Source organism: Schistocerca gregaria, chromosome 1, assembly GCF_023897955.1.
Source record: "Schistocerca gregaria isolate iqSchGreg1 chromosome 1, iqSchGreg1.2, whole genome shotgun sequence".
Taxonomy (NCBI): domain Eukaryota; kingdom Metazoa; phylum Arthropoda; class Insecta; order Orthoptera; family Acrididae; genus Schistocerca; species Schistocerca gregaria.
Window position 1 is genome coordinate 72417746 of NC_064920.1, and position 27310 is coordinate 72445055.

The 27310-nt window shown below is 41.1% G+C and overlaps 1 protein-coding gene across 1 annotated transcript in view; it reads left to right on the forward strand.

The window, feature by feature from the left end:
* The window catches only part of LOC126333298 (uncharacterized), a 279526-nt gene that overhangs the window by 206513 nt on the left and 45703 nt on the right, over window positions 1-27310 (forward strand). Inside the window, exon 4 of the mRNA XM_049996729.1 lies at window positions 20489-20733. Within this exon, the coding sequence (XP_049852686.1) occupies window positions 20489-20733 (245 nt within the window). The remainder of the gene's footprint in view (window positions 1-20488; window positions 20734-27310) is intronic.

Below are 27310 nucleotides of genomic sequence, written 5' to 3' on the forward strand. Positions count from 1 at the left end.
TGATAGTGATAAAGTGGTATAAGCAGAAGTGAGATTATGGCTCCATCAACAATGTCAAACATTCTACAGTGATTTATCAACAAACTGGTCTCTCGTTGGGAGAAATGTGTTCGCCGCAAGGTCACAATTTTGAGAAATAAATAAGTAGACATGTAGAATAAAGAAGAAGAATGTTAATAACGTTTGTTTAATTTAAGAAATTTTTAGAGTTTTCATATAAAAATTTGGAGGAATTACTTTTCACAGTGCCCTTGTAGACTGGCTCTCAACGCAGAGAACGCATTTCTTGCATTTACCTTCGAACTGTTTATAAAGGAGGAAAAGAAAGAAGTCGTTGGTCCAGGGAATGGACGAAACAGAGTATGAAAGAATACCACAACGTGCGGACATGTATACACCGTTCGTAGACGAACCGGGGAACTTATTTTATTGCCGTCGCGCTAATATATTGCGCATAAAATATTGATTTCCTTTAAAGTGTTCCCGCATAATACAGAGGGGACCAAAAAAATGTGTCCACTTTTTAAAAGTCCATAACTTGCAAACTAATTGATGAAGTTGACTCATTTTTGGTGAAACTGTACCTTAAACTTCAACTTTAAGGTATTCGAAATGGTCACCATTAACATCCACACACCAACGATGCCGCCGGACTGCAACACGAACTACTGACTGCAAGGTGTTCAGTTGGATATTTGTACTTGAATGTACGATGGATTCTCGAAGTTTATCCAATGTCCTTTAGTGTTATCCACAGGTAAAGGTCCAGAGGAGTTAGGTCTGGGGAACTTGGTGGATACTCCACAGCACCTCTACGGCCTATCCATCTTACTGGTAGATTTTCGTCGAGATACGCCCTAACACGATTTTGTTAGTTGTCTGGGGCACCATCTTGTTGAAAGTAAACTCTGCCGTCTCCATACAAGTCTCGGATGGCAGGTAAAATGGATGTCTGAAGCTTCTGAAGGTGCACCTCACCGATAACTGTGCCATCAAAGAAGAATGGCCCAATCAAGCCCCGGTAAGACAACCCACACCACACATTTACTCCTGGCAAATTCACGGCTTTATCTACATGGACGTTCGGATTTTCGGCGGCCCATTAGATGCAATTGTGGCGATTTACTGCGTTCATTGCGTGTAGCAATCGTGGGATGTACCTTCCACTTTGCTGTCGTCAAAATTCGCGGAACACTTGAGCGACTCACTCCAGTTTCACGGGCACACCGTCTTACAGACTTCTGTGGTGAGCGAGTGAATTGTTGTAACACACGACGGGAATTAGCTAGACTTGTTATTGTTACAGGTCGTCCAGATCGTTGTTTGTGTACATCTTTAACACAGCCTTCGGCTTCAAATTTGACTCGAATGCGACGAATCGTTAAACGTGTCGGTGGCTCTGTTTGATACTAATTTCGCCACTGCCGTTGAACCTCATTAATGTTTTCGTACTCTATTTCAAATTCTAAAGGTGGCAGGGGTAAAATACAGGGAGCGAAAGGCTATTTACAATTTGTACAGAAACCAGATGGCAGTTATAAGAGACGAGACGAGGGACATGAAAGGGAAGCAGTGGTTGGGAAGGGAGTGAGACAGGGATGTAGTCTCTCCCCGATGTTATTCCATCTGTATATTGAGCAAGCAGTGAAGGAAACAAAAGAAAAATTCGGAGTAGGTTTTAAAATCCCTGGAGAAGAAATAAAAACTTTGAGGTTCGCCGATGACATTGTAATTCTGTCAGAGACAGCAAAGTACTTGGAAGAGCAGTTGAACGGAATGGACAGTGTCATGAAAGGAGGGTATAAGATGAACATCAACAAAGGCAAAACGAGGATAATGGAATGTAGTCGAATTAAATCAGGTGATGCTGAGGGAATTGGGTTAGGAAATGAGACACTTGAAGTAGTAAAGGAGTTTTGCTGTTTGGGAGCAAAATAACTGATGATGGTCGAAGTAGAGAGGATATAAAATGTAGACTGGCAATGGCAAGGAAAGCGTTTCTGAAGAAGAGTAATTTGTTAACATCGATTATAGATTTTAGTGTCAGGAAGTCGTTTCTGAAAGTATTTGTATGGAGTGTAGCCACGTATGGAAGTTAAACATGGACAATAAATAGTTTAGACAAGAAGAGAATAGAAGCTTTCGAAATGTGGTGCTACAGAAGAATGCTGAAGATTAGATGGGTAGACCACATAACTAAAGATGAATTATTGAATAGAATTTGGGAGAAGAGGAGTATGTGGCACAACTTGACAAAAAGAAGGGACTGGTTCGTAGGACATGTTCTGAGGCATCAACGGATCGCCAATTTAGTATTGGAGGGCAGCGTGGAGGGTAAAAATCATAGAGGGAGACCAAGAGATGAATACACTAAGCAGATTCAGAAGGATGTGGGTAGCAGTAAGTACTGGGAGATGAAGAAGGTTGCACAGGATAGGGTAGCATGGAGAGCTGCATCAAACCAGTCTCAGGACTGAAGACCACAACAACAACGCAACTCAAAATACCACTTCAAAACTGACTTCCTTTCATCGAATGTAAGCCTTGCGCCAACAATGTTTACTCGAGTAACTAGGTGCAACTAAGAACAAAACACTGACTATCTGGCGAATGTCATCCGACAAAACAAAACAACGCAATACAAAGCTTGCGTGGCGATTGCCGGAACTACAAACTATTACACTACCAAAGATGAGACAACTCCGTCACTTAGTTTGCCACTTATGGACTTTTAAACAGTGGATACATTTTTTGGACCCCTCTGTATATGGCTGAGAAACGCGTATACCTCTATCATTTTTGTTACTGCCAGTGCTCTTTTGTTTTATCTGTCGCTGTAGTTTCCACGATTGTGGAACCTTACGATAGCGTGTGATAAGTTGTAATAAAATTCTTTTTCATTAAACAACAATACAAACACCGTCCGCCATCTTGTCAAATCTGTCGCCAATCAAAATTTTTCTCCATCACTTCAATCATGATCTATGTTTGGCAAACGCTTCAGACAAATCGTCAAATATTTGACAAGATTAGTGAAGTTTGACAAATGGTTTGATAGTTCACAGAAGCCATAAGACAGACTGAAGACAAGCTCTACACCTGTACCCTGCGAACGACAGTAAAGTGCATGGTACAAGGCAGTCCGATTGTACTAATTGTTAAGGCTTTTTCACGTTTCACACGCGTGTGGAACGGGGATTGCCGTTGTGGGCGATGTTAATCTAATCCATTCTTCACGGCCCCCACAGGAGTGGGGAGATTTACTTAGGGGGTTGTAGTATATTGTTAGATTCCTCACTTCATGCAGGTTTTTAAAACTTTGTACGAAGACTATCGTGCGATAGTCAGCGATCAAGGGCATGCCATTTTAGGTTTTCAGCGTCACCCTGACACCCTTCCGTGGTTCAAACAAACCTGTAACATGTTGCGTTTCCCTTCTTTCCATAGATTAAATAAGTCTTAATAGTCCTATATGGCATGGGCCCGACAGCATGGGGCTGTAACGCGTCCTCTTATATTATTATGTTTTGCTATTGTTGTTGTTAGAAAAATCTTTATTCAGTCGGTCGTCGAAATTTTGAAATAAACGGTATTGTGGATGTCGCGTAATAAATAATTCGCTTGAAGCGCTGTTGCGACACAGGCAAAGATCAATTGTGGAAACTAAGCCACTGAATATCACAAATAATGTTGTTAAAGAATACAGCCGACTGACTACGTCAAATAAAGGGCACGTACATTCGCGAATGAGTGGTAAAAAAAAATTAAAAAAAGCGTCAATACTATGTAGGAAGTATAGACACGCTTGTACACACTCAAATGTATGCGAACATAACGAACGGGATAGAGGCACGTACATTTTTAGTGTAATCATCCCAAAGCATTACAGTTAAATGCATTTATTCATCTTAGAACGTAAATGCGTGGACTTCGAAATTGAATGAAAAGAAAGACTGCAGGTTCTGAATATCGCGGCAAATATATTGAAATTAACGGTATCGGCCACTAAAGGAAAAAGATGAACACATTCACGTACCTCTATTATTGAGCATCGTCGCCGTGAAGATCGTCGCCTCCATCTAAATTCTCTGCATAAAATTAAAATAATAGTAATAATTTTCTAGAATTTCAGGAGCTAGGACTCATGGTATCACAAAAGACGAAATCGCTCTGCTTCAAAATCACTTTCATTATTTAACCCAATGTTATCAGTAAGATATGGCACAACACTTCTTAACACTAGGACAGCATGACAGCGAAAGGTAACTTATTCTAAAACTAATAAACGAAGAGCGTAAAGCTTCTTTTGTCCAGCAAATGCTATACGTATTAATCTCTGGTAGTTGAACTAGTGTCTATATATTCATAAAAAAATTATATAATTCCTTTACAGGGCGCACCACAGACTTCTAAATTATCATATTTGTAGACTGATTTTCCCAGTGTCCTACCAGTAAAGCGATGTTTGCCACATGCTTTACCTACAACTGAGATCGTTCCATTTCATATCCCTACAAACTGTGGAACCCATTTATTTGTCATACATTAATAGTCTACGATGAGTCGCACAAACGGGCCGATGTGGCCGAGCGGTTCTAGGCGCTTCAGTCTAGAACAGAGCGACCGCTACGGTCTCAGGTTCGAAGCCTGCCTCGGCATGGATGTGTGCGATGTCTTTAAGTTGGTTAGGTTTAAGTAGTTCTAAGTTCTAGGGGACTGATCACCTCAGATGCTTAAGTCCCATAGTGCTCAGAGCCATTTTTTTGAGTCGCACAAGTGTTTTGTAAACAACTACTTTTGTAGACCTATTTCATTTTCTCAGTATCTTACCAATGAACCAAAGTCTGCTACTTACCCTACATACGGCTAAACCTCTCTCATCATTCCGTTTCACACCTAAAAACATTGTTTTGCTCAGTGTTGAGTTTAATGATTTCAGCTGTAACTCACTGATATTGCGATCATACGAAACTACATTTTAGCGTTTAGTGAAGCGCGCAGTTTTACATTTCTGACCGTTTAAAGTAATAGTCTTTGTACCACTTTGAGATCTTATAAGGCTCAAATGGTTCAAATAGCTCTGAGCACTATGGGACTTGACATCTGAGGTAATTAGTCCCCTAGAACTTAGAACTACTTAAACCTAACTAACCTAAGGACACCACACACATCCATGCTCGAGGCAGGATTCGAACCTGACACGGGACGGGAGCGCGGTTCCAGACTGAAGCGATTAGAACCGCTAGGCCACCACGGCCGGCCCTTACCAGGATCTAACTGAGAATTTGTCAGATTTTTTAAAATAGTGTTTCATTACAAATAACTGCATCATCTGTGAAAAGTCTGAGGTTACCATTAATATTGTCCGCAATGTCATTAACAGATAACATGAATAGCAAGGGCCCCTACACACTTCCCTGGGGTACACCCAAAGTTACTCCTGCATCCAAGATGATAAACTGCGTCCTTCCTGCCACAAAATCCTCAATTCAGTCAAAAGTTTCGCTTGATACCCCCTCAGAGTCCTATTTTCGATAATGAATGTAGGTGTGGTACTGAGTATAATGCTAATGCTGCCGTGATCCATGGGTTTCAGGATGGCACGCGAGAAAAGCGCAAGTTGCGTTGAATACGACCGATGTGTTCGAGATATTTCATTTCATTTGAGCTTCTATGTTCTAAATTCTGCATCAAATGGATGTCAATGATATTCTGCAGTAGTTTTAAGAAACACATCTGCTATCCTTTTTGTAGATGGGTGTGACCTGTGTTTTCTTCAAACTACTGAGCACATTCAAATTCTGTATCATCCAGGAATGTTTGAACATTTGACTTTACTACCAGTTACAGTCTTTACACATGACCAGAATTTCTACATGTTTTGTTTGAGGCGTCATGCATTGCCCTTTGACGGTCAAACGCATTTCATTTACCAACACTCTGTCTATACCCCTAAGCTTTGTTTTCACCCTGTTGTGCAGTAGTCACTGATACTTTAGAAGTTTATTTACAGATACTGTATACCGTGGACGGTCTCTACCACCATCAATTGTTCTACTAGTACATGATGTGTATCCAGTGATAGTCAACCATTCTTGTAAATTCCAGCCACAGTCTCTCCACATGCTCTTGACTAAGAGCTAAATTTTCCGACTTTCTCACTGAGAAATAATACTACTGCCTCTTTGTCTAGCTTGCTTAATTTGTAAATCTTTGTAATTCTTCTAATCGACCTTTGTATGTTGGCAATCGGTGTTGCAACAACCGTTTTATGGCCACTGATGTGGGCATCCTCAAACAGCACAAGATTCCTCGTTGCTTTGGATATAGAGTTAATATACATTTCCATCACGATGGCGTTTTCGGACTGTCCTTTCTAGGTCGTTTTCAGAGAAGACATCTAGCCCTGTTTCACAGGATGTTATCTTACATCCAACACTTACAAAACTGTAACTGTCCAATCAACTGTTAAATGGTTAAGGTCTCTTCCAACGAAGATAGTATGAATGAGGGACACAGTTAAATTTTCTACTACATATGTGGATGATCTGTTGGTCGACGTTGATGCAAAGTTCATGTTTGTTCATAATACTAAGTCTTGCCCAAAACAGACTCGCAAGCTATGTCAATTTCTGTCTCTGTGGACTTGCGAAAGCCTTCAACGCCACTCAGAATCTGAGGCCCACGATCAGTTCCAGGAACAATACTACGGGTTGCAATCATTGTAGAAATTATGTGAGAGAGATTGGCTTCTCATCCTTTCTGATATGGCCCGAGTATGACCTCAGAGTATAGATGACAGGAAACGTCCGTTCTAATTGTGCACCACGGACTGCAGTTTGTTGCGCCACGCTTCCTCTGTACCATTATTCGCCAGACGTTCGAAATGCCGGCAATTAACATAGCCTATCCCCTCCCTGACATGGGAGACGGTAGGTCCCCCAAGAGGGGAAATGTGCCTCAGACGCTCAGTGTTCAGTCTCAGTGGGGAGCAGTACCTCCAACTTGTTGATAGGGGATGGGTGTAATACCAGAAGTTGTCCTGATCCCTGCTTGTCCTGTACAGATGCCCTAGAGCCTACAAATCACAGTCGAAGTGGATGACTGGTGATAGATCCCGTACTTCCTATAGAGGAGATTGTATTCACAAGATAGGGTAGTCTTAATAGCCTATACGCCTCTCGGTAGTTCGTCTAACATACCCACTCTCAGCAGCTTCCAGTCAGAATGATTTCCACCTGCTTACTAATGGCAACTTTTTCATTCTGTACACACAAGAACAACATTCACAGTGGAGTTGCATTTAGTCTGAACCAGTTCATTTTTTTACGAAACAGTACACATATAACTTTAACTGTATCTGTTATGCTGCTAGAATCTTGGAACATACTGGTCAATGAGCGGGAAACGATGTGGAGATATGGCACCTTTTATGTAAACAGTTACACTACGATGTAAAAAAAAACAAAATGGCTCTGAGCACTATGGGACTCAACTGCTGTGGTCATTAGTCCCCCAGAACTTAGAACTACTTAAACCATATCTAACCTAAGGACATCACACACATCCATGCCCGAGGAATGCGCGCCTAGAACCGCGAGACCACCGCGGCCGGCTACGATGTATATTTGTGCTGATATTTGTAGTGTGTGTAACTGTAAATCGCAGGTGGCGATCAAATATAGATTACGCAGCTGATGCCGTAGAAAGAAACACGTTTCTCTCTGCGCTCAAAGCCCAAAAATGCACAATACACTTTGTGAAGACCTCTTCTCAGGCAAATATATTTAACATCTATTCGACTGATTTATTTAATTGACAACTCATTGCGGTACACTGCCCTCAATAATTTATTTTCTGTGTCAAAGACTGCCTCGTGACCTACGCATTAGTAACACTTATTTTTCCGATGGTTTTATTTTTTTCCGTTCATTCACTAACACGGATAGTTTTGTGTCAAGAAGGCATTCACAGCTGTTGAAACAACTAAATTTACAGTTTAACAGGGAGAATTACCCGCTGCTAGTTATTTATAAAAAGTTAGTAACCAATTACGACTAGTGCTTACCCACTTCATTGTTATTTAGGGGAAAAAGTATAAGTCAGTCTGTTGGGGTTTAGAGTCAAACTTCCAATTAATCGCACTTGAAATCTCCCGTCACAGAAGCACCATCATGCACAGGCGTATTGTCATGAAGAAATATATATATTTTTTCTTTTGCAATCCATTTCCGTTGTTACCGCATTTTGTCATTTTGTTGGTCAGCTGTTATTGTGTTACCGTTTCAAGATAATCAACAAGAAAAATCCCTTTTGTATCCCAAGAGAACTAACTATAACGTTTTCGGATGATGAAATCGTCTTCGCCTTATTTCGGTAGTGGCTACCACTTTCCGCTCAACGGTTTGATTACCGATCCGTTTCAATTCGCCACAAAAATCAGTTAAAAGGCAAAAATAAAGGTTCGGAACTGGTAAGTATAAATGATAGCTAACCTGTTTCGCAACAGTGGTAACAAAACAATCACAAATCAGGAGTCATTTCGCTAGTGATTAACATAACTGAAGTGTTGTACACTCCTGGAAATGGAAAAAAGAACACATTGACACCGGCGTGTCAGACCCACCATACTTGCTCCGGACACTGCGAGAGGGCTGTACAAGCAATGATCACACGCACGGCACAGCGGACACACCAGGAACCGCGGTGGTGGCCGTCGAATGGCGCTAGCTGCGCAGCATTTGTGCACCACCGCCGTCAGTGTCAGCCAGTTTGCCGTGGCATACGGAGCTCCATCGCAGTCTTTAACACTGGTAGCATGCCACGACAGCGTGGACGTGAACCGTATGTGCAGTTGACGGACTTTGAGCGAGGGCGTATAGTGGGCATGCGGGAGGCCGGGTGGACGTACCGCCGAATTGCTCAACACGTGGGGCGTGAGGTCTCCACAGTACATCGATGTTGTCGCCAGTGGTCGGCGGAAGGTGCACGTGCCCGTCGACCTGGGACCGGAGCGCAGCGACGCACGAATGCACGCCAAGACCGTAGGATCCTACGCAGTGCCGTAGGGGACCGCACCGCCACTTCCCAGGAAATTAGGGACACTGTTGCTCCTGGGGTATCGGCGAGGACCATTCGCAACCGTCTCCATGAAGCTGGGCTACGGTCCCGCACACCGTTATGCCGTCTTCCGCTCACGCCCCAACATCGTGCAGCCCGCCTCCAGTGGTGTCGCGACAGGCGTGAATGGAGGGACGAATGGAGACGTGTCGTCTTCAGCGATGAGAGTCGCTTCTGCCTTGGTGTCAATGATGGCCGTATGCGTGTTTGGCACCGTGCAGGTGAGCGCCACAATCAGGACTGCATACGACCAAGGCACACAGGGCCAACACCCGGCATCATGGTGCGGGGAGCGATCTCCTACACTGGCCGTACACCTCTGGTGATCGTCGAGGGGACACTGAATAGTGCACAGTACATCCAAACCGTCATCGAACCCATCGTTCTACCATTCCTAGACCGACAAGGGAACTTGCTGTTCCAACAGGACAATGCACGTCCGCAGGTATCCCGTGCCACCCAACGTGCTCTAGAAGGTGTAAGTCAACTACCCTGGCCAGCAAGATCTCCGGATCTGTCCCCCATTGAGCATGTTTGGGACTAGATGAAGCGTCGTCTCACGTGGTCTGCACGTCCAGCACGAACGCTGGTCCAACTAAGGCGCCAGGTGGAAATGGCATGGCAAGCCGTTCCACAGGACTACATCCAGCATCTCTACGATCGTCTCCATAGGAGAATAGCAGCCTGCATTGCTGCGAAAGGTGGATATACACTGTACTAGTGCCGACATTGTGCATGCTCTGTTGCCTGTGTCTATGTGGCTGTGGTTCTGTCAGTGTGATCATGTGATGTATCTGACCCCAGGAATGTGTCAATAAAGTTTCCCCTTCCTGGGACAATGAATTCACGGTGTTCTTATTTCAATTTCCAGGAGTGTATTAGCGCTGCGTGTATCGTCTTCCATAATTGCTGAACGGAACGTCGCAGAAAAGATAAGTGTTTTAAGCAAGCTTTCTAACTGATCTTTGAAAAAAATACGAATCATACAACACTTGGATTTAAACTGGTTACCCCTGTCGTAGAATGAACATTAATCACTGTGATTGATCATCATGACAATGTGAAATTTATGATACATCTTTCAAGATGATACAGGAAACTAATTAACATTTCATACTTTTGCATAACCCTGAAAAGAGCACAAAAATAAAAAGATGAGAAGAGCTATTATGTGATAACGCCACTCCAAGCTGCGTTTATGTGAAATCTTAAATCAGAGAAGTGTCTCTCCGAAGTATTTCTGCATCATTTTCTCAGTTCAGCCCAAAACACATCTGCCTTGGACAATCCTCGTAGGGTACACGAGGGCTGTGGCTGCTCGACAGCTGGTCAGGCAGCCTCTCACTACAACTGGCAGTGATCTGTTGCTCCAAGAACCTCAGAAGAATGTCAAGAGTTTCTTTGCAGTCATAGTTTCGCAAAATTTGTAAATATTTATTTTTCTGTTTCCCATTTACGACAGCAGCGTCATTGTCATCTCCTTTTTTTCCCGGCCTGCACAGTACTGAAGAAACGAGCTCCTCCGCACACCATTGTGAAGTGCATGACAGAGGGTTCTTAGCATGGTTCCACATGGTAGCAGGATTTCTTCTCGTTCCAGTCATATATGGAGCGTGAGACGAATGACTGGTTAAATACGTCTTTGTACGTCGTAATTAGTCTAATTTTGCCTTCGCAGTCCTTACGGGAGTGATATGTACAAGGTCGAAGAATACCTCTAGATACTTCACTTAATGTTGGTTCCTGGAATTTTATAAGCATGTTTTCGCTGTATAATCGGCGTCAGTATTCTAGAGTCTGCCAATTCAGGTTTGTTCAACATTTCCGTGATTCTCCCCGTAGGTCAAAGACACCTGCGACAATTCGCGCCACCCTTCTTTGTATACATCCAATATCCCTTGTTAGTCCTGTTTGTTATGTGTGCCACAATATCCTATGACCGATCTCACAAGCGATGTGTAAACAGCCCTCTTTGAAGCCTGACTGCAATTTCCCAATGCCATACCAATTAACAGAAGTCTGCCCCCAGCCCTACCTATGACTGAGCCCACGTGAACCTTCCATTTCACATCCTTACAGAGTGTTACGCCCATATATGTTAGCATGAGTTAGCTGGTTGTAGTTGTTCATCATTGCTGTTTAGCCATAGGATACCATATTTTTAAATTTTTTCTTAAACAGTGATTCTTTGCCGCCGGCCGCGGTGGTCTAGCGGTTCTGGGCGCTCAGTCCGGAACCGCGCGACTGCAACGGTCGCAGGTTCGAATCCTGCCTCGGGCATGGATGTGTGTGATGTCTGTAGGTTAGTTAGGTTTAAGTAGTTCTAAGTTCTAGGGGACTGATGACCACAGATGTTAAGTCCCATAGTGCTCAGAGCCATTTTTGATTCTTTGGCATACCTTTGAATCTTATTGAGATCTCTTTGAATAATTCTAAATCTTTTTTCAGAGACTACTTCTTTATAGATAGCTGCAGCATCTGCGAAAAGACTGGTGTTGCTATTAATATTATTTTCCAGGTCATTCATACACAGCCTAAACAACAAGGGCCCCAACACAGTTCCCAGGGGCATGCCTAATGTTACTTTTACTTCATTCGACGAGACATCATTAAAGATAAAATGTACCATTGTGACCAAGAACATCTCATCCCAGTACAAATTTTGCTTAACACCGCATATAGCCTAATCGTATTTTTGTTAATATACGTTGGTCTGGTACCGAGTCAAATGCTTTTCGGAAGTCAATAAACACGACATCCACGTGATTCCCTTGATAAGTGGCCTTCAGTATCTCATGTGAGAAATCCGCTGTTGTGTAGTGTAGTAGAAATGAGGGATAAAAGCAGCAACAGTCAAATCAAAAATACTTTCCAACGTTACTTCACAAAGGAGCCTCATCGCACTTGCGCCATTTTACAGAACATAAAAATGTGAGACGTGGGCGTCAAGACTAAATGAAACACTCAGACGTTACGCCAACGTAACAAAATCGTGTGTATAAGATCCTTGTTTGTGGCCTTCAAACGAAATTTTAATGTCATGACCGACCCATAGCTACTCATCAACTCACAAAGTAAGACGATGGTTAGGTGCACGGCCGACTAGAAACACGTCGACCATGTTTGAGTGAGTACGTTAGAGGAGGGAACGGTAAAGTCACCCTCTTCAACGACGAAGTCGTCAAGGACGGAGCAAACGATGCAAGCAAATGATCGTGGTCTATATGACGGAACCACCGCAACATTACGCGATTTGGATTCGTCCCCGTGTCAGTCTGCTTATTTCTCGTAATAATCACGGGCTTAAATACCAAAATATTGGTTTATATCGATAACGGTACTATAAAGCCCTCGAACTGAAAATAATTTGTGAACAGTATTTTTACGCAGTTTGATAAAATGTTTAAATAATTCTCTTGAAAACTTAATAATAACACTATCTGACGGCTGTGTTTAAAATTTCTCCTTTTGTGGGGGCTATAAAACAGAATTAACAGGGAAGACTTCCCTGTGACATTAATTAAGCAGGGACACTACATCAGAAAATATTAATTTCTTTCAATAAAACTTAAGTTCTCGGCGATGTTTGATGAATGATATCCGTTTAACATTTTCCAATGTAATCAAATACACACTGTAGAAATAAATTGTTCAGCAGCTTTTCTGTTTTATTTTACATCAGTCACGCGAAAAGCCTGTTACAATTATAAAGAAAACATCCATTGTTGGGGAAGAACTTGAATATTTCGTTTTGTTTGGTGTTAGGTGAATGTGCATTTCAATTACATAACTGTCTAAATTCTCATTAGATTCGAGTCTACATGTCGCCAATATCTTCTCAAATCGAAAATCCATCTGGAAAATCTCGCCGCTAATACAGTAGACAACCTACTGTGATTTCAACAAAAGTGAGAGATCTCACATGCAGGTAACGTGATGTTGACTTCTATCTTCTACCTGCATGTAAAACGTCTAAAAAGTATTTTCTTTCTTTCTTTCCTGTCGCATGTTTATTGCATTTAAAGGATACATTTGCCACATTGCGAATTCATCTATAACGGAAACAGTAACAGAGAAAAAATAATAGTAATTATTGTAAAAAACTATTCATCTTAATTGAAGCAAAGTCAGGATTAAGCTAAATGTTTTGCAGTGCGATACCCATAAACCCTGACGAATTCTTTATCAATTACAAAATATTTGTTTCTAAAAATGTTGCCTAATTCCATTCTTTAGCAATGATGCCACTTCTGCAGTTCTATGCCAGTTTAGCTTCTTATTACTCAAACAGTGTATTCTTTTGCCACCCGAGATTCACATAATCCAGTTTCAGACCTTTATACTACAGAAAAACATTGAAACGGCCTTTAGAAATTGAAGCAGCACAATTGGACAGTTTGTGTACAGTTATCGAAACCAGAGTGGCATTCATTGTATCTACATAAATAAGACTGTGTGATAGGCCAAAACCTGAGTCATAATTTCTACCTCTGGAAGGCATCTAACCAGTTCTGAATTCGAAGTTTTAGTGAGCAGTTAAGGCTCGTGTCAATGTACGCTCTTCTGCATAGTGGAAGTCTTCATCTTGGGACTGGATCAGACATGACAGAAAGATCTAATTCTCTTCTCCTCAAAATCAACTGTCTCTTCCCAACACCTTTACCGAAACTATTTGATAGCTGAAGGATGTTTTCAGCCCTGTACTGCGCCATATGACAAAATCCACTACTTTTTTTTTCAGAACGTACAATAATTGTTTCATAATGGCATTAATATTCCTATGTGTGGCATTGAATTTAAAAAGGCAGATAAAAGATACCTTTTATCCAATACATTTTATACATTGAATGATTACTTAGATAAAACGGAGTAGGGGTTTAATAAAAAATTTGGCACAAATAAATAATAATAATTATTATTATTATAAAACATCCAGCATTCCACATTACACCTTCACTTTATGCTTTTTCTTTCCTAGAAATACTTAACCTCAAGCTATGCGCAGCACAATACTAACATCTCTTCCTCTCTCTGAGCTCAACATCTCACTCATTATGGAGGGATGCTGACTCAGTTTTGCAGGATAGCAAATGGGATGTTGTGGTACAGAAGATGGTCCAGAGATCACCAGTGTGTGTGTGTGTGTGTGTGTGTGTGTGTGTGTGTGTGTGTGTGAAGTGTTACGAAACGATGTGTGTATAGTGTGTGCAGTGACTCATAGTGAGATAAGAGTGAACAGTGAGGCATTACATTATTTAATGATTTATTTATAAAAAAAGTATTGTATACCAGGAGTAAATCTAATGATTATGTCTTACTAGAAGTCTGTAAATATATGTTTATACAAATTTTAAATTGATCTAAGCTTGTAAATATATTAAAAACAAAGAATCTATGACTTACCAAGCGGGAAAGCGCCGGTAGATAGGCACAATAAAAAAACACACAAACACAAAATTTCGAGCTTTCGCAACCGGCAGTTGCTTCGGCAGGAAAGAGGGAAGGAGAGTGAAAGATGGAAGGATATGGGTTTTAAGGGAGAGGGTAAGGAGTCATTCCAATCCCAGGAACGGAAAGACTTACCTTAGGGGGAAAAAAGAATAAAAGAATAGGTATACACACACACACACACACACACACACACACACACACACACACACACACACACACACACATATATATATATATATATATATATATATATATATATATATATATTAACAGACACAAGCAGACATATTTAAAGGCAAAGAGTTTAGGCAGAGATGTCAGTCGAGGTGGAAGTGCAGAGGCAAAGATGATGTTAAATGACAGGTGAGCTATGAGTGGCGGCAACTTGAAATTAGCGGAGCACAACCACACCAGCTGTTCATAGCATCCTCCTACAGGCTAACCGCAAATTAGAACAGCATACCACCCTCCACCTCAAAAAACTATCCAATCTCCTGGTTTCCCACCTCCAACAGCATACCACCCTCCACAACCTTTCCAACAAACCTCAGCCTCCTCTCACTGCACACAGACCCAGGCTCTCCCATCTACTCAATCTCCCACTTCCAGCTCCACTCCCCCCAACACCTCAAAATTCTAGTCAACACAATCTGGAACCACAACACCCCAATTCAGTAGTTAACCTTTCCTCCAAACCTCTCTCCCAATCGAAACCTCTGTCCTATCCAAAGGCCTCACCTTCAGCCCCACTCCCAGATTCATCCAAACTGCCCTTGTCAAAGATTTACTGTCCTACACTCGTAGTCTCTGCTGGAAATATCACTTTGCCACGAAGAAAAATAATCCTGGTCCCACTCCTAATGATCAAACTCCCCAAGACACTATCCAAATTGAACCCTGCCTGGAACAGTTCCATCCTCCATCACAGCGGGACCCACCTCCTCTTCCTCAAAATCACCCTCTCCAAACCTTCCAGAAATTTCTCACTTCCAGCCTTGCCTCTCAATCTTAATCCTACTCCCAACATCACCACAGCCAAAGCCCAGGCTATCCGTGATCTGAAAGCTGACCGATCCATCATCATTCTTCCGGCTGACAAGGGTTCCACGACCGTGGTACTTGATCGTCAGGAGTATGTGGCTGAGGGATTGCGTCAGCTTTCAGACAACTCTACATACAAAGTTTGCCAAGGTAATCCCATTCCTGAAGTCCAGGCGGAGCTTCAAGGAATCCTCAGAACCTTAGGCTCCCTGCAAAACCTTTCACCTGACTCCATCAACCTCCTGACCCCACCGACACCTCGCACTCCTACCTTCTACCTACTTCCTAAAATTCACAAACCCAAACATCCCGGCCGCCCCATTGTAGCTTGTTACCAAGCCCCCACAGAACGTATCTCTGCCTACGTAGATCAACACATTTAACACATTACATGCAGTCTCCCATCCTTCATCAAAGACACCAACCACTTTCTCGAACTCCTGGAATCCTTACCCAGTCTGTTACCCCCGGAAACCATCCTTGTAACCATTGATGCCACTTCCCTATACACAAATATCCCGCACATCCAGGGCCTCACTGCAATGGAGCACTTCCTTTCACGCCGATCACCTGCCACCCTACCTAAAACCTCTTTCCTCGTCACCTTAGCCAGCTTCATCCTGACCCACAACGTCTTCACTTTTGAAGGCCAGACATACCAACAATTAAAGGAAACAGCCATGGGTACCAGGATGGCCCCCTTGTATGCCAACCTATTTATGGGTCGCTTAGAGGAAGCCTTCTTGGTTACCCAAGCCTGCCAACCCAAAGTTTGGTACAGATTTATTGATAACATCTTCATGATCTGGACTCACAATGAAGAAGAACTCCAGAATTTTCTCTCCAACCTCAAGGTCCTACTCCGAATCCCATGCCACTTTCCTTGACGTGGATCTCCATCTGTCCAATGGCCAGCTTCACACATCTGTCCACATCAAACCCACCAACAAGAAACAGTACCTCCATTATGACAACAGCCACCCATTCCATATCAAACGGTCCCTTCCCTACAGCCTAGGCCTTCGTGGCAAACGAATCTGCTCCAGTCAGGAATCCCTGAACCATTACACCAACAACCTGAAAACATCTTTCGTATCCTGCAACTACGCTCCAGACCTGGTACAGAAGCAAATAACCAGAGCCATTTCCTCATCCCCTCAAACCCAGAACCTCTCACAGAAAAACCCCAAAAGTGCCCCACTTGTGACAGGATACTTCCCAGGACTGAATCAGACTCTGAATGTGGCTCTCCATCAGGGATACGACTTCCTAAAATCCTGCCCCAAAATGAGATCCATCCTTCATGAAATCCTCCCCACTCCACCAAGGGTGTCTTTCCGCCGTCCACCTAACCTTCGTAACCTCTTAGTTCATCCCTATGAAATCCCCAAACCACCTTCCCTACCCTCTGGCTCCTACCCTTGTAACCGCTCCCGGTGTAAAACCTGTCCCATGCACCCTCCCACCACCACCTACTCCAGTCCTGTAACCCGGAAGGTGTACACGATCAAAGGCAGAGCCACGTGTGAAAGCACCCACGTGATTTACCAACTGACCTGCCTACACTGTGACGCTTTCTATGCGCAAATGACCAGCAACAAACTGTCCATTCACATGAATGGACACAGGCAGACAGTGTTTGTTGGTAATGAGGATCACCCTGTGGCTAACCATGCCTTGGTGCATGGCCAGCACATCTTGGCACAGTGATACACCATCCGGGTTATCTGGATACTTCCCACTAACACCAACCTATCCGAACTCCGGAGATGGGAACTTGCCCTTCAATATATCCTTTCTTCCCGTTATCCACCAGGCCAATCTCCGCTAATTTCAAGTTGCCGCCATGCATAGCTCACCTGTCATTCAACATCATCTTTGCCTCTGCACTTCCGCCTCGACTGACATCTCTGCCGTGTGTGTGTGTGTGTGTGTGTGTGTGTGTGTGTGTGTGTGTGTGTGTGTGTGTGCGCGCGCGCGTGCGCGCGAGTGTATACCTATTCTTTTTTCCCCCTAAGGTAAGTCTTTCCGTTCCTGGGATTGGAATAACTCCTTACCCTCTCCCTTAAAACCCACATCTTTTCATCTTTCCGTCTCCTTCCCTCTTTCCTGACGAAGCAACCACCGGTTGCGAAAGCTCGAAATTTTGTGTTTGTGTTTGTGTGTTTTCTTATTGTGCCTATCTACTGGCGCTTTCCCGCTTGGTAAGTAATGGAATCTTTGTTTTTAATATACTTTACCCATGTGGAATGTTTCTTTCTATTTTATTTACATAAGCTTGTAAATACTTTGACATGTCCTATATCTACAGATGAATAAAGCTGCTACTACTACTACTACTACTACTACTACTACTACTACTATAATACAGATTGAATAACACTGGTGATAGGCTACAACCCTGTCTCATGCCCTTCCCAACCACTGCTTCCCTGTTATGTCCCTGGACTCTCATAACTGCCGTCTTATATCTGTACAAATTGTAAATAGCCTTTCATTCCCCATATTTGTTTCCTGCCACCTTCAGAATTTGAAAGAGAGTATTCCAGTCAATATGGTCAGAAACTTTCTCTGCATGTGCAAATGCTAGAAATGTAGGTTTGCCTTTCCTTAATCTACCTTCTAAGATAAGTTGCCTGTTCCAACATTTCTACGGAATCCAAACTGATCTTCCCCAAGCTCAGCTTCTACCAGTTTTTTCCATTTGCCTGTAAAGTATGCAATATTTTGCAGCCGTGGTTTATTAAACTGATAGTTTGATAATTTTCACACCTGTCAACACCTGCTTTCTTTGGGATGGGAATTATTACATTCTTCTTAAAGTCTGAGGGTATTTCACCTGTCTTATACATTTTGCTCACCAGGTGGTAGAGTTTTGTCATGGCTGGTTCTCCCAAGGCTCTAATGGAATGTTTTCTACCCCCGGGACCTTGTTTCGACTTAATTCTTCCAGTGCTCTATCAAATTCTCCATGCAGTACCATTTCTCCCATTTCATCTTCATCTGTGTTCTCTTCCATTTGCATAATATTGCCCTCAAGTACATCACCCTTGTATAGAACCTCTATGTAGTCCTTCTACCTTTCTGCTTTCCCTTCTTTGTTTATAACTAGTTTTGCATTTGAGCTCTTTATATTCGAATAGGCGGTTCTCTTGTCTCCGAAGGTCTCTTTAATTTTCCTGTTGGCAGTATCTATCTTGCCTCTAGTGATATATGCCTCTACATTCTTAATTTGTCCTCTAGTCATCCCTGCTTAGCCATTTTGCACTTCCTGTCGAACTCATTTTTGAATTGTTTGAATTCCTTTTCTCCTGCTTCATTTACTACATTTTCATATTTCTCCTTTCATCAATTAAATTCAGTATGTCTTCTGTTACCTGATTTCTAGTAGCCCTCATCTTTTTACCTACTTCATCCTCTGCTGCCTTCACTATTTCATCTCTCAAAGCTACTCATTCTTCTTCTACCCGCATCTCGTGGTCGTGCGGTACCGTTCTCGCTTCCCGCGCCCGGGTTTCCGGGTTCGATTCCTGGCGGGGTCAGGGATTTTCTCTGCCTCGTGATGGCTAGGTGTTGTGTGTTGTCCTTAGGTTAGTTAGGTTTAAGTAGTTCTAAGTTCTAGGTGACTGATGACCATAAATGTTAAGTCCCATAGTGCTCAGAGCCATTTGAACTATTCTTCTTCTACTGTATTTCTTTCCCCCGTTCTTGTCAATTGCTCCCTAATGCTCTATCTGAAACTCTCTACAACCTCTGGTTCTGTCACTTTATCCAGGTTCCATCACCTTAAATTCCCACCTTTTTTTAAGTTTCTTCAGTTTTAATCTACAGTTCATAACCAATAGATTGTGGTCAGAGTCCACATCTTCCCCTGGAAATGTCTTACAATTTGAAATCTGATTCCTAAATCTCTGTGTTACCATTATATAATCTATCTGAAACCTTCCAGTGTCTCCAGGCCTCTTGCACATATACAACATTCTTTTACGATTCTTAAACCAAGTGTTGGCTATGATTAAGTTACGCTCTGTGCACAATTCTACCAAGCGACTTCCTCTTTCATTCCTTACCCCCATTCCATATTCTTCTACTACTTTTCCTTCTCTTCCTTTTCCTACTATCAAATTCTAGACTCCCATGACTATTAAATTTTCATCTCCCTTCACTATCTGAAAAATTTCTTTTATCACATCATACATTTCTTCAATCTCCTCATCATCTTCGGAGGTAGTTGGCATATAAACTTGTACTACTGTGGTAAGTGTGGACTTCGTGTCTGTCTGTCTCTGGTACAATAATGCTTTCACTATGCTGTTCATAGTAGCTTACATACACTCATATTTATTTATTTACTTATTATTAAACCTACTTCTTCCTTACCCCTATTTGATTTTGTATGTATAGCCCTGTATTCACCTGAGCAGTAGTCTTGTTCCTCTTGCCACTGAACTTCACTAATTCCCACTATCTAACTTTAACCTATCAGTTTCCCTTTTTAAATTTTGTGGGTCTATAAAATGTGAAATGGAAGGAACAAATTTTATGGTGTACTTTGTATATTTTAGTGATAATGTATTTTGCAAGTACCCTGCATGTTTAAGACAGAAAGTTGGAATCTGATAGATACTATGGGAAAAATTAGAACTAAATAATACATATTTCTTGTAAAGATTTTCAAAATATTGTCTTTTTTCTATTATATTATTCAAGACATCATCAGTTGGCAGCTAATTAATTTTCATTAAGTGTAGAAATCATTTGTCATTCCTTCCTATAAGAAGCCTGATGTTTCATGGTAGTCAGTGTGCATAGGCAATAAATTTATATTGTAACTTAAATTGCTCATTGTGTTTACCTAATCTTCTGTGTGGTTTAGGTTCCGCTTAAATGGCAACCAAATAACCTACGGTTTGCCTCTCATGGACATACGCAGCACATCACTTGGGGAGAGATGTCCTCTTGAAGTTGACTTCCCTTGTCAACCTCGTAAATACCGTGCATTTTCTGGATACTGCAACAATGTTCAAAATCCACACTGGGGCAATGCCAATACTCGATATCTACGTTTTCTATCTGCTGAATATGCAGATGGAGTATCACTTCCCAGAGGGGGTGCAGCAGGTAAATATCTCATTCCAAAATTTAAAATCAACATCAGTAGAGGAAATGAGACCAAATTACTTTGTTTTTGTGAATTTGATGAACTAAATTGTCACTACCAAAGTTCCTGAATTTTGAAAGTGAGAACATATTTTGTATCATACACAATGTTCTTGTTTCTTTCAGAGCTTGAATTAACAGTCTGATACTTTTCTTTTACTTCACCTCCATTTTTTCTTCCTCTGCAATTATTCATCCTCCAACTTATCTTCCACACTCTTATTCTTCTCCTTATCTGTGCTTTATCTGCAATACATGCTTGTCACTTTTTCCAAACTTGATGCTCTTCCTAACAGCATCAGTGATACTTTTTTTCCCATGTTAAATGTACATCCTTTCTAACATTCTTTTTCTTGTTCTGTCAATGTGTTAACTGAAATTATTACCTGCCATCTCTTTTTTATATTTTATATTTTTTTTGTGTCTTCCATGATATATTTGTCACATGCAATGGCATTTCTTTGTGTTCACTGTGCTGGCCACCTTGTCTCATAATTTTGTAACCAGTAATTCTATCATAATTTTACAGATCTGTCTACCATAGTCACACCTTACTTTATATTCATCTAACCCCTTCTAACCTTGTCTCATAATTTTATCTCATAATTTTGTAACCAGTAATTCTATCATAATTTTACAGGTCTGTCTACCATAGTCATACCTTACTTTATATTCATCTAACCCCTTCTGATTTTATTTTAGGTTTACATTAATTATTTTTCATACTATTATATTTGTTTTACTGTTTCCTTTACTTTTATTTACACTATAAGCCACTCCTACACCTCATTACTACACATGCTTAACTATCTGATTACCAGTACCACTTTTCAAAGTGCATTGGAATTGGGAACTGAAATTCTTCATTTTATCCCTACTTCTAATAGTGTATCACACTATGTAAGGATCCCAGCTGCATTAAGATTACATTGTTTGTGAGGACAGATAAGGCTCACACATTTAAAATACATAAATAAATAAATGCCAATCAGAGCGAAGGAAAACAACCAAAGCTGGATGTTAGATTATGATTTGATAACTGTCATTGTGTAGCTAACAATATGAACAGTTGCAAAAATGTTGATGCATAATGATTTCAAGCACAGCCTGATCCAGGAACTAGTCATGATGATGAAGTCCCATACTCCTTGACAGAGCATAGGGGAACGATGCGGGAGACCTGCACCGCCATACTAGGCAAGGTCCTAGTGGAGGTGGTTTGCCATTGCCTTCCTCCGATCATAATGGGGATGAATTATGATGATGAAGATGACACAAAAACAGCCAGTTAATCTCGAGGCAGGTGAAAATCCCTGACCCTGCTGGGAATTGAATCCTGTACTCGGGAAGTGAAAACGCTACCACGATACTATGAGCTGTGCACAGTAACTAGTACAACAGTGCAAATATAAATGGCAATTGGTTAGTCAAGTTCACTCATACATTAATCTTCAAGCAGGCACCCTGGGATATAGAGTACCCCACGTTTAGTTTTTTACTAGTGGCAACAGTGCTTTTTCTCAGAGTTTACTGGCACACAAGCTATTCCACTATTGTTGGACTTACTGTTGTAGTTAGTTTCACTCTGTCACTTTCTGTGTACCTGTGGTTCTGTGAATCGGTTGGCAGAATGCTACCAATGTACAAAGTACTTCATGTGCCTAGTCCTGTAACAAAATACATATTTGGTATACACATGTAGATGTGCACAGAGCACAACTTAATCATAGCTAACACTTGGTTCAAGAATCATAAAAGAAGGTTGTACACATGGAAGAACCCTGGAGATACTAAAAGGTATGAGATAGATTATATAATGCTAAGACAGAGATTTAGGAACCAGGTTTTAAATTGTAAGACATTTCCAGGGGCAGATGTGGACTCTGACCACAATCTGTTGGTTATGACCTGTAGATTGAAACTGAAGAAACTGCAAAAAGGTGGGAATTTAAGGAGATGGGACCTGGATGAACTGAAAAAACCAGAGGTTGTACAGAGTTTCAGGGAGAGCTTAAGGGAACAACTGACAGGAATGGGGGAAAGAAATACAGTAGAAGAGGAATGGGTAGCTTTGAGGGATGAAGTAGTGAAGGCAGCAGAGGATCAAGTAGGTAAAAAGACGAGTGCTAGTAGAAATCCTTGGGTAACAGAAGAAATATTGAATTTAATTGATGAAAGGAGAAAATATAAAAATGCAATAAATGAAGCAGGCAAAAAGGAATACAAATGTCTCAAAAATGAGATCGATAGGAAGTGCAAAATGGCTAAGCAGGTATGGCTAGAGGACAAATGTAAGGATGTAGAGGCTTATTTCACTAGGGGTAAGATAGATACTGCCTACAGGAAAATTAAAGAGACCTTTGGAGATAAGAGAACCACTTGTATGAACATCAAGAGCTCAGTTGGAAACCCAGTTCTAAGCAAAGAAGGGAAAGCAGAAAGGTGGAAGGAGTATATAGAGGGTCTATACAAGGGCGATGTACTTGAGGACAATATTATGGAATTGGAAGAGGATGTAGATGAAGATGAAATAGGAGATATGATATTGCGTGAAGAGTTTGACAGAGCACTGAAAGACCTGAATCAAAACAAGGCCCCCGGAGTAGACAACATTCCATTGGAACTACTGATGACCTTGGGAGTGCCAGTCCTGAGAAAACTCTACCATCTGGTGAGCAAGATGTATGAAACAGTCGAAATACCCTCAGACTTCAAGAAGAATATAATAATTCCAATCCCAAAGAAAGCAGGTGTTGACAGATGTGAAAATTACCAAACTATCAGTTTAATAAGCCACAGCTGCAAAATACTAACACGAATTCTCTACAGATGAATGGAAAAACTAGCAGAAGCCGACCTCGGGGAAGATCAGTTTGGATTCCGTAGAAATACTGACCTTACGACTTATCTTAGAAGAAAGATAAAGGAAAGGCAAACCTACGTTTCTAGCATTTGTAGACTTGGAGAAAGCTTTTGACAATGTTGATTGGAATACTCTCTTTCAAATTCTAAAGGTGGCAGGGGTAAAATACAGGGAGTGAAAGGCTATTTACAATTTTTACAGAAACCAAATGGCAGTTATAAGAGTCGAGGGGCATGGAAGGGAAGCAGCGGTTGGAAAGGGAGTGAGACAGGTTTGTAGCCTCTCACCAATGTTATTCAATCTGTATATTGAGCAAGCAGTGAAGGAAACAAAAGAAAAATTTGGAGTAGGTATTAAAATTCATGGAGAAGAAATGAAAACTTTGAGGTTCGCCGATGACATTGTAATTCTGTCAGAGACAGCAATGGACTTGGAAGAGCAGCTGAATGGAATGGACAGTGTCTTGAGAGGAGTATATGAGATGAACATCAACAAAAGCAAAACGAGGAGAATGGAATGTAGTCGAATTAAGTCGGGTGATGCTGAGGGAATTAGATTCAGAAATGAGACTTTAAGGTAGTAAAGGAGTTTTGCTATTTGGGAGCAAAATAACTGATGATGGTCGAAGTAGAGAGGATATAAAATGTAGACTGGTAATGGCAAGGAAAGCATTTCTGAAGAAGAGAAAATTGTTAACATTGAGTATAGATTAAGTGTCAGGAAGTCATTTCTTAAAGTATTTGTATGGAGTGTAGCCATGTATGGAAGAGAAACATGGACGATAAATAGTTTGGACAAGAAGAGAACAGAAGCTTTCCAAATGTGGTGCTACAGAAGAACGCTGAAGATTCGATGGGTAGATCGCATAACTAATGAGGAAGTATTGAATAGGATTGGGGAGAAGAGAAGTTTGTGGAACAACTTGACCAGAAGAAGGGATCGGTTGGTAGGACATTTTCTGAGGCATCAAGGGATCACCAATTTTCTATTGGAGGGCAGCATGGAGGGTAAAAATCGTAGAGGGAGACCGAGAGATGAATACACTAAGCAGATTCAGAAGGATGTAGGTTGCAGGAGGTACTGGGAGATGAAGAAGCTTGCACAGGATAGATTAGCATGGAGAGCTGCATCAAACCAGTCTCAGGACTGAAGACCACAACAACAACAACATGTAGATGTGCATAGATATTTATACCAGATCAGTAGCTTTGAAAAAATTACTTAGTTTATCACTTATTCAGGGAATTGTCACCAGAAGAAAGAGCCAAAATTCTGCAGTAGTTGTCAGACATGCCAGATGTGTAAATCATGAACTGTGCAGTAGTGGCAGTGGGGACAAGAAGGTGGAAATAATTCAAGAAAGTGAACATGGCAGTTATTGTGAACAAGACATGCTGACTGTGACTGAAGGTGACAATAGTGATTTGAATGAGAATGGAAATGTGGAGTTGTTATTGGCGAAGATAACGATATAAACTGAAGAAAATTGAATACTTCTAGCAGAGTAAAGTTAGAAATAAGAATATAGTGAAAGTGTTTCCTGGTCCCAGAAGCAGTGGAGATGGCCTGAGTAGCAAGATTTCCTTGTCATAAAACAATGGACAACTGTATGATAGATAATAGAGTCACTCATACAAATCTACAAATACAGAAGAAAAGTGAATCATCAGAGTCCTCTCTTTATAGAGAAGCAAAGGAGACATCATGATTGGTTGGTTGAGTTGGGGGAGGGGACCAAACACCATGGTCTTTGGTTCCATAACATTACAGAAGGATGGGGAAGGAAGTCGGCTGTGTCCTTTCAAGGAAACCATCCCAGCATTTGCCTGAAACAATTTAGGGAAATTAGCATGGCCGGACGCGGGTTTGAACTGTCACCCTTCTGAATGTGAATCCAGTGTGCTAACCACTGCACCATCTAGCTGACATCACGATCTGAAATACTTGCTTTACTGGGATGTCTACATCTTATTGGAATAAAGAAAGGACATTACAATAATGTACTGAATCCATGGAACTCAGAGGAAAAGGAATGCAAATTCTAAGATAACGTACACGTTAGAAGAGATTTATGTTTTTACTTAAATGTATGCGATTTGATGACAAGAACACATGTGCTGAAAGAAGAAAAACAAACTATGTGCCATTCTTCCTTTCTTGCAACTGTTTGTTCTCAATTGTAGAAATTCATACAATCTCAGCCAATATGGATGAGAAATTGGAGGCTTTTCACAGGTGCTGCAGTTTCATACAGTATATTTGCAACAAGTCAACAAAATATGGGATTGAGAATCAATATCATTGCTCTGTTTGACTAAAATCATTTTTTACAAGTAGCCTGGAAGTATACTGTGGAAAACAAGAGGATGGCCCATATTAGACCTTAATCAAGCCACGTGTCTTAGTGAAGTGCCTGATTCCTGACATCGAAGGAAGCGATAGTAATGTCACATTACATAACTTGTACACCAGTTACCCTTTGGCGACATCTCTCCTAGAGAAGTCGCTTACTTGTATAGGCACACTGAAGAATGACAAAAGAGAAGTACACGCTGAATCTCAGGCAGGCAAAAATCAAAAATATTGGTCTCCAATTTTTGGATTGCAAAAAGACATCACTCTCACATCATGTGTACCAAAGAAAAACAAATCAGTAATATTGCTTTCAATGATGAATGAACTGTGAAAACTTGGTGATAAAACAAACAAGCTATAATGTGACAAAAGAGGGGTTGATACCATGGATCAATTATGTAATGTGTGCAGTGTCTTTCGCATAACAAGGTGATGGCCGATGTATCTGTTACTCTCCCATGAATGTGGCAGGAATCAGTGCACAGATTTTGAATTCCTGAAATAAAAGAAAACCAAATCATATAAGAAAAAATTTTTTTGAAGAATTTATCAATGACATTCATGAAGCCCTATCTGACTGAAAGATCCAAAATAATGTGTCTGCATAGTAACTTTAGAACATTTGGAACAGAAAGGCATATGTCCATCTGCTTTGCAAGAATTAGCAAACAAGAAACAAGAAAGGTGTGTAATTTGAGGCTGAGCAAATGATGTATCAACAACCATTATATGTGATATACACAAAAAGTTTGTTTGTAAGAAACATTTGACAGTTGCTTTACTCTTGCAATAACTGTAATGACGTAGTCTTTTTTTCCCCATCTGTGGCTTATCTTAATGAGGCTTAAATTGTAGGGGACATGTACAAAACTGAAAAATAAAGTAAGTAAATCACAAGTGAATTACTTTGTATTAACTTTTCATGAAATAATTAAATTTTACCCAAAAAGTTCAAATAATCAGCCAGTTCACAAAAAATATAGAATTAAAATGCTCATTAACAGTATTCCGAAAATAAACCCGATTTTCTCAAAGTCTGAGACTGTGTTGCGTAAATTATGTACAAGGCTATAAAATAACCCACATGCCTGCTCAACTAATGGAAATATGATGCACCTGCTGAAGGGTTAAGGCCTGACACCTATAATACAGACATATCCTACTGTGCATAACAGTAATTTACTATGAATTCCAGAATGAGATTTTCCCTCTGCAGTGGAGTGTGCGCTGATATGAAACTTCTTGGCAGATTAAAACTGTGTGCCCAACCGAGTTCGAGTCTCAGTCGGGCGCACAGTTTTAATCTGCCAGGAAGTTTAC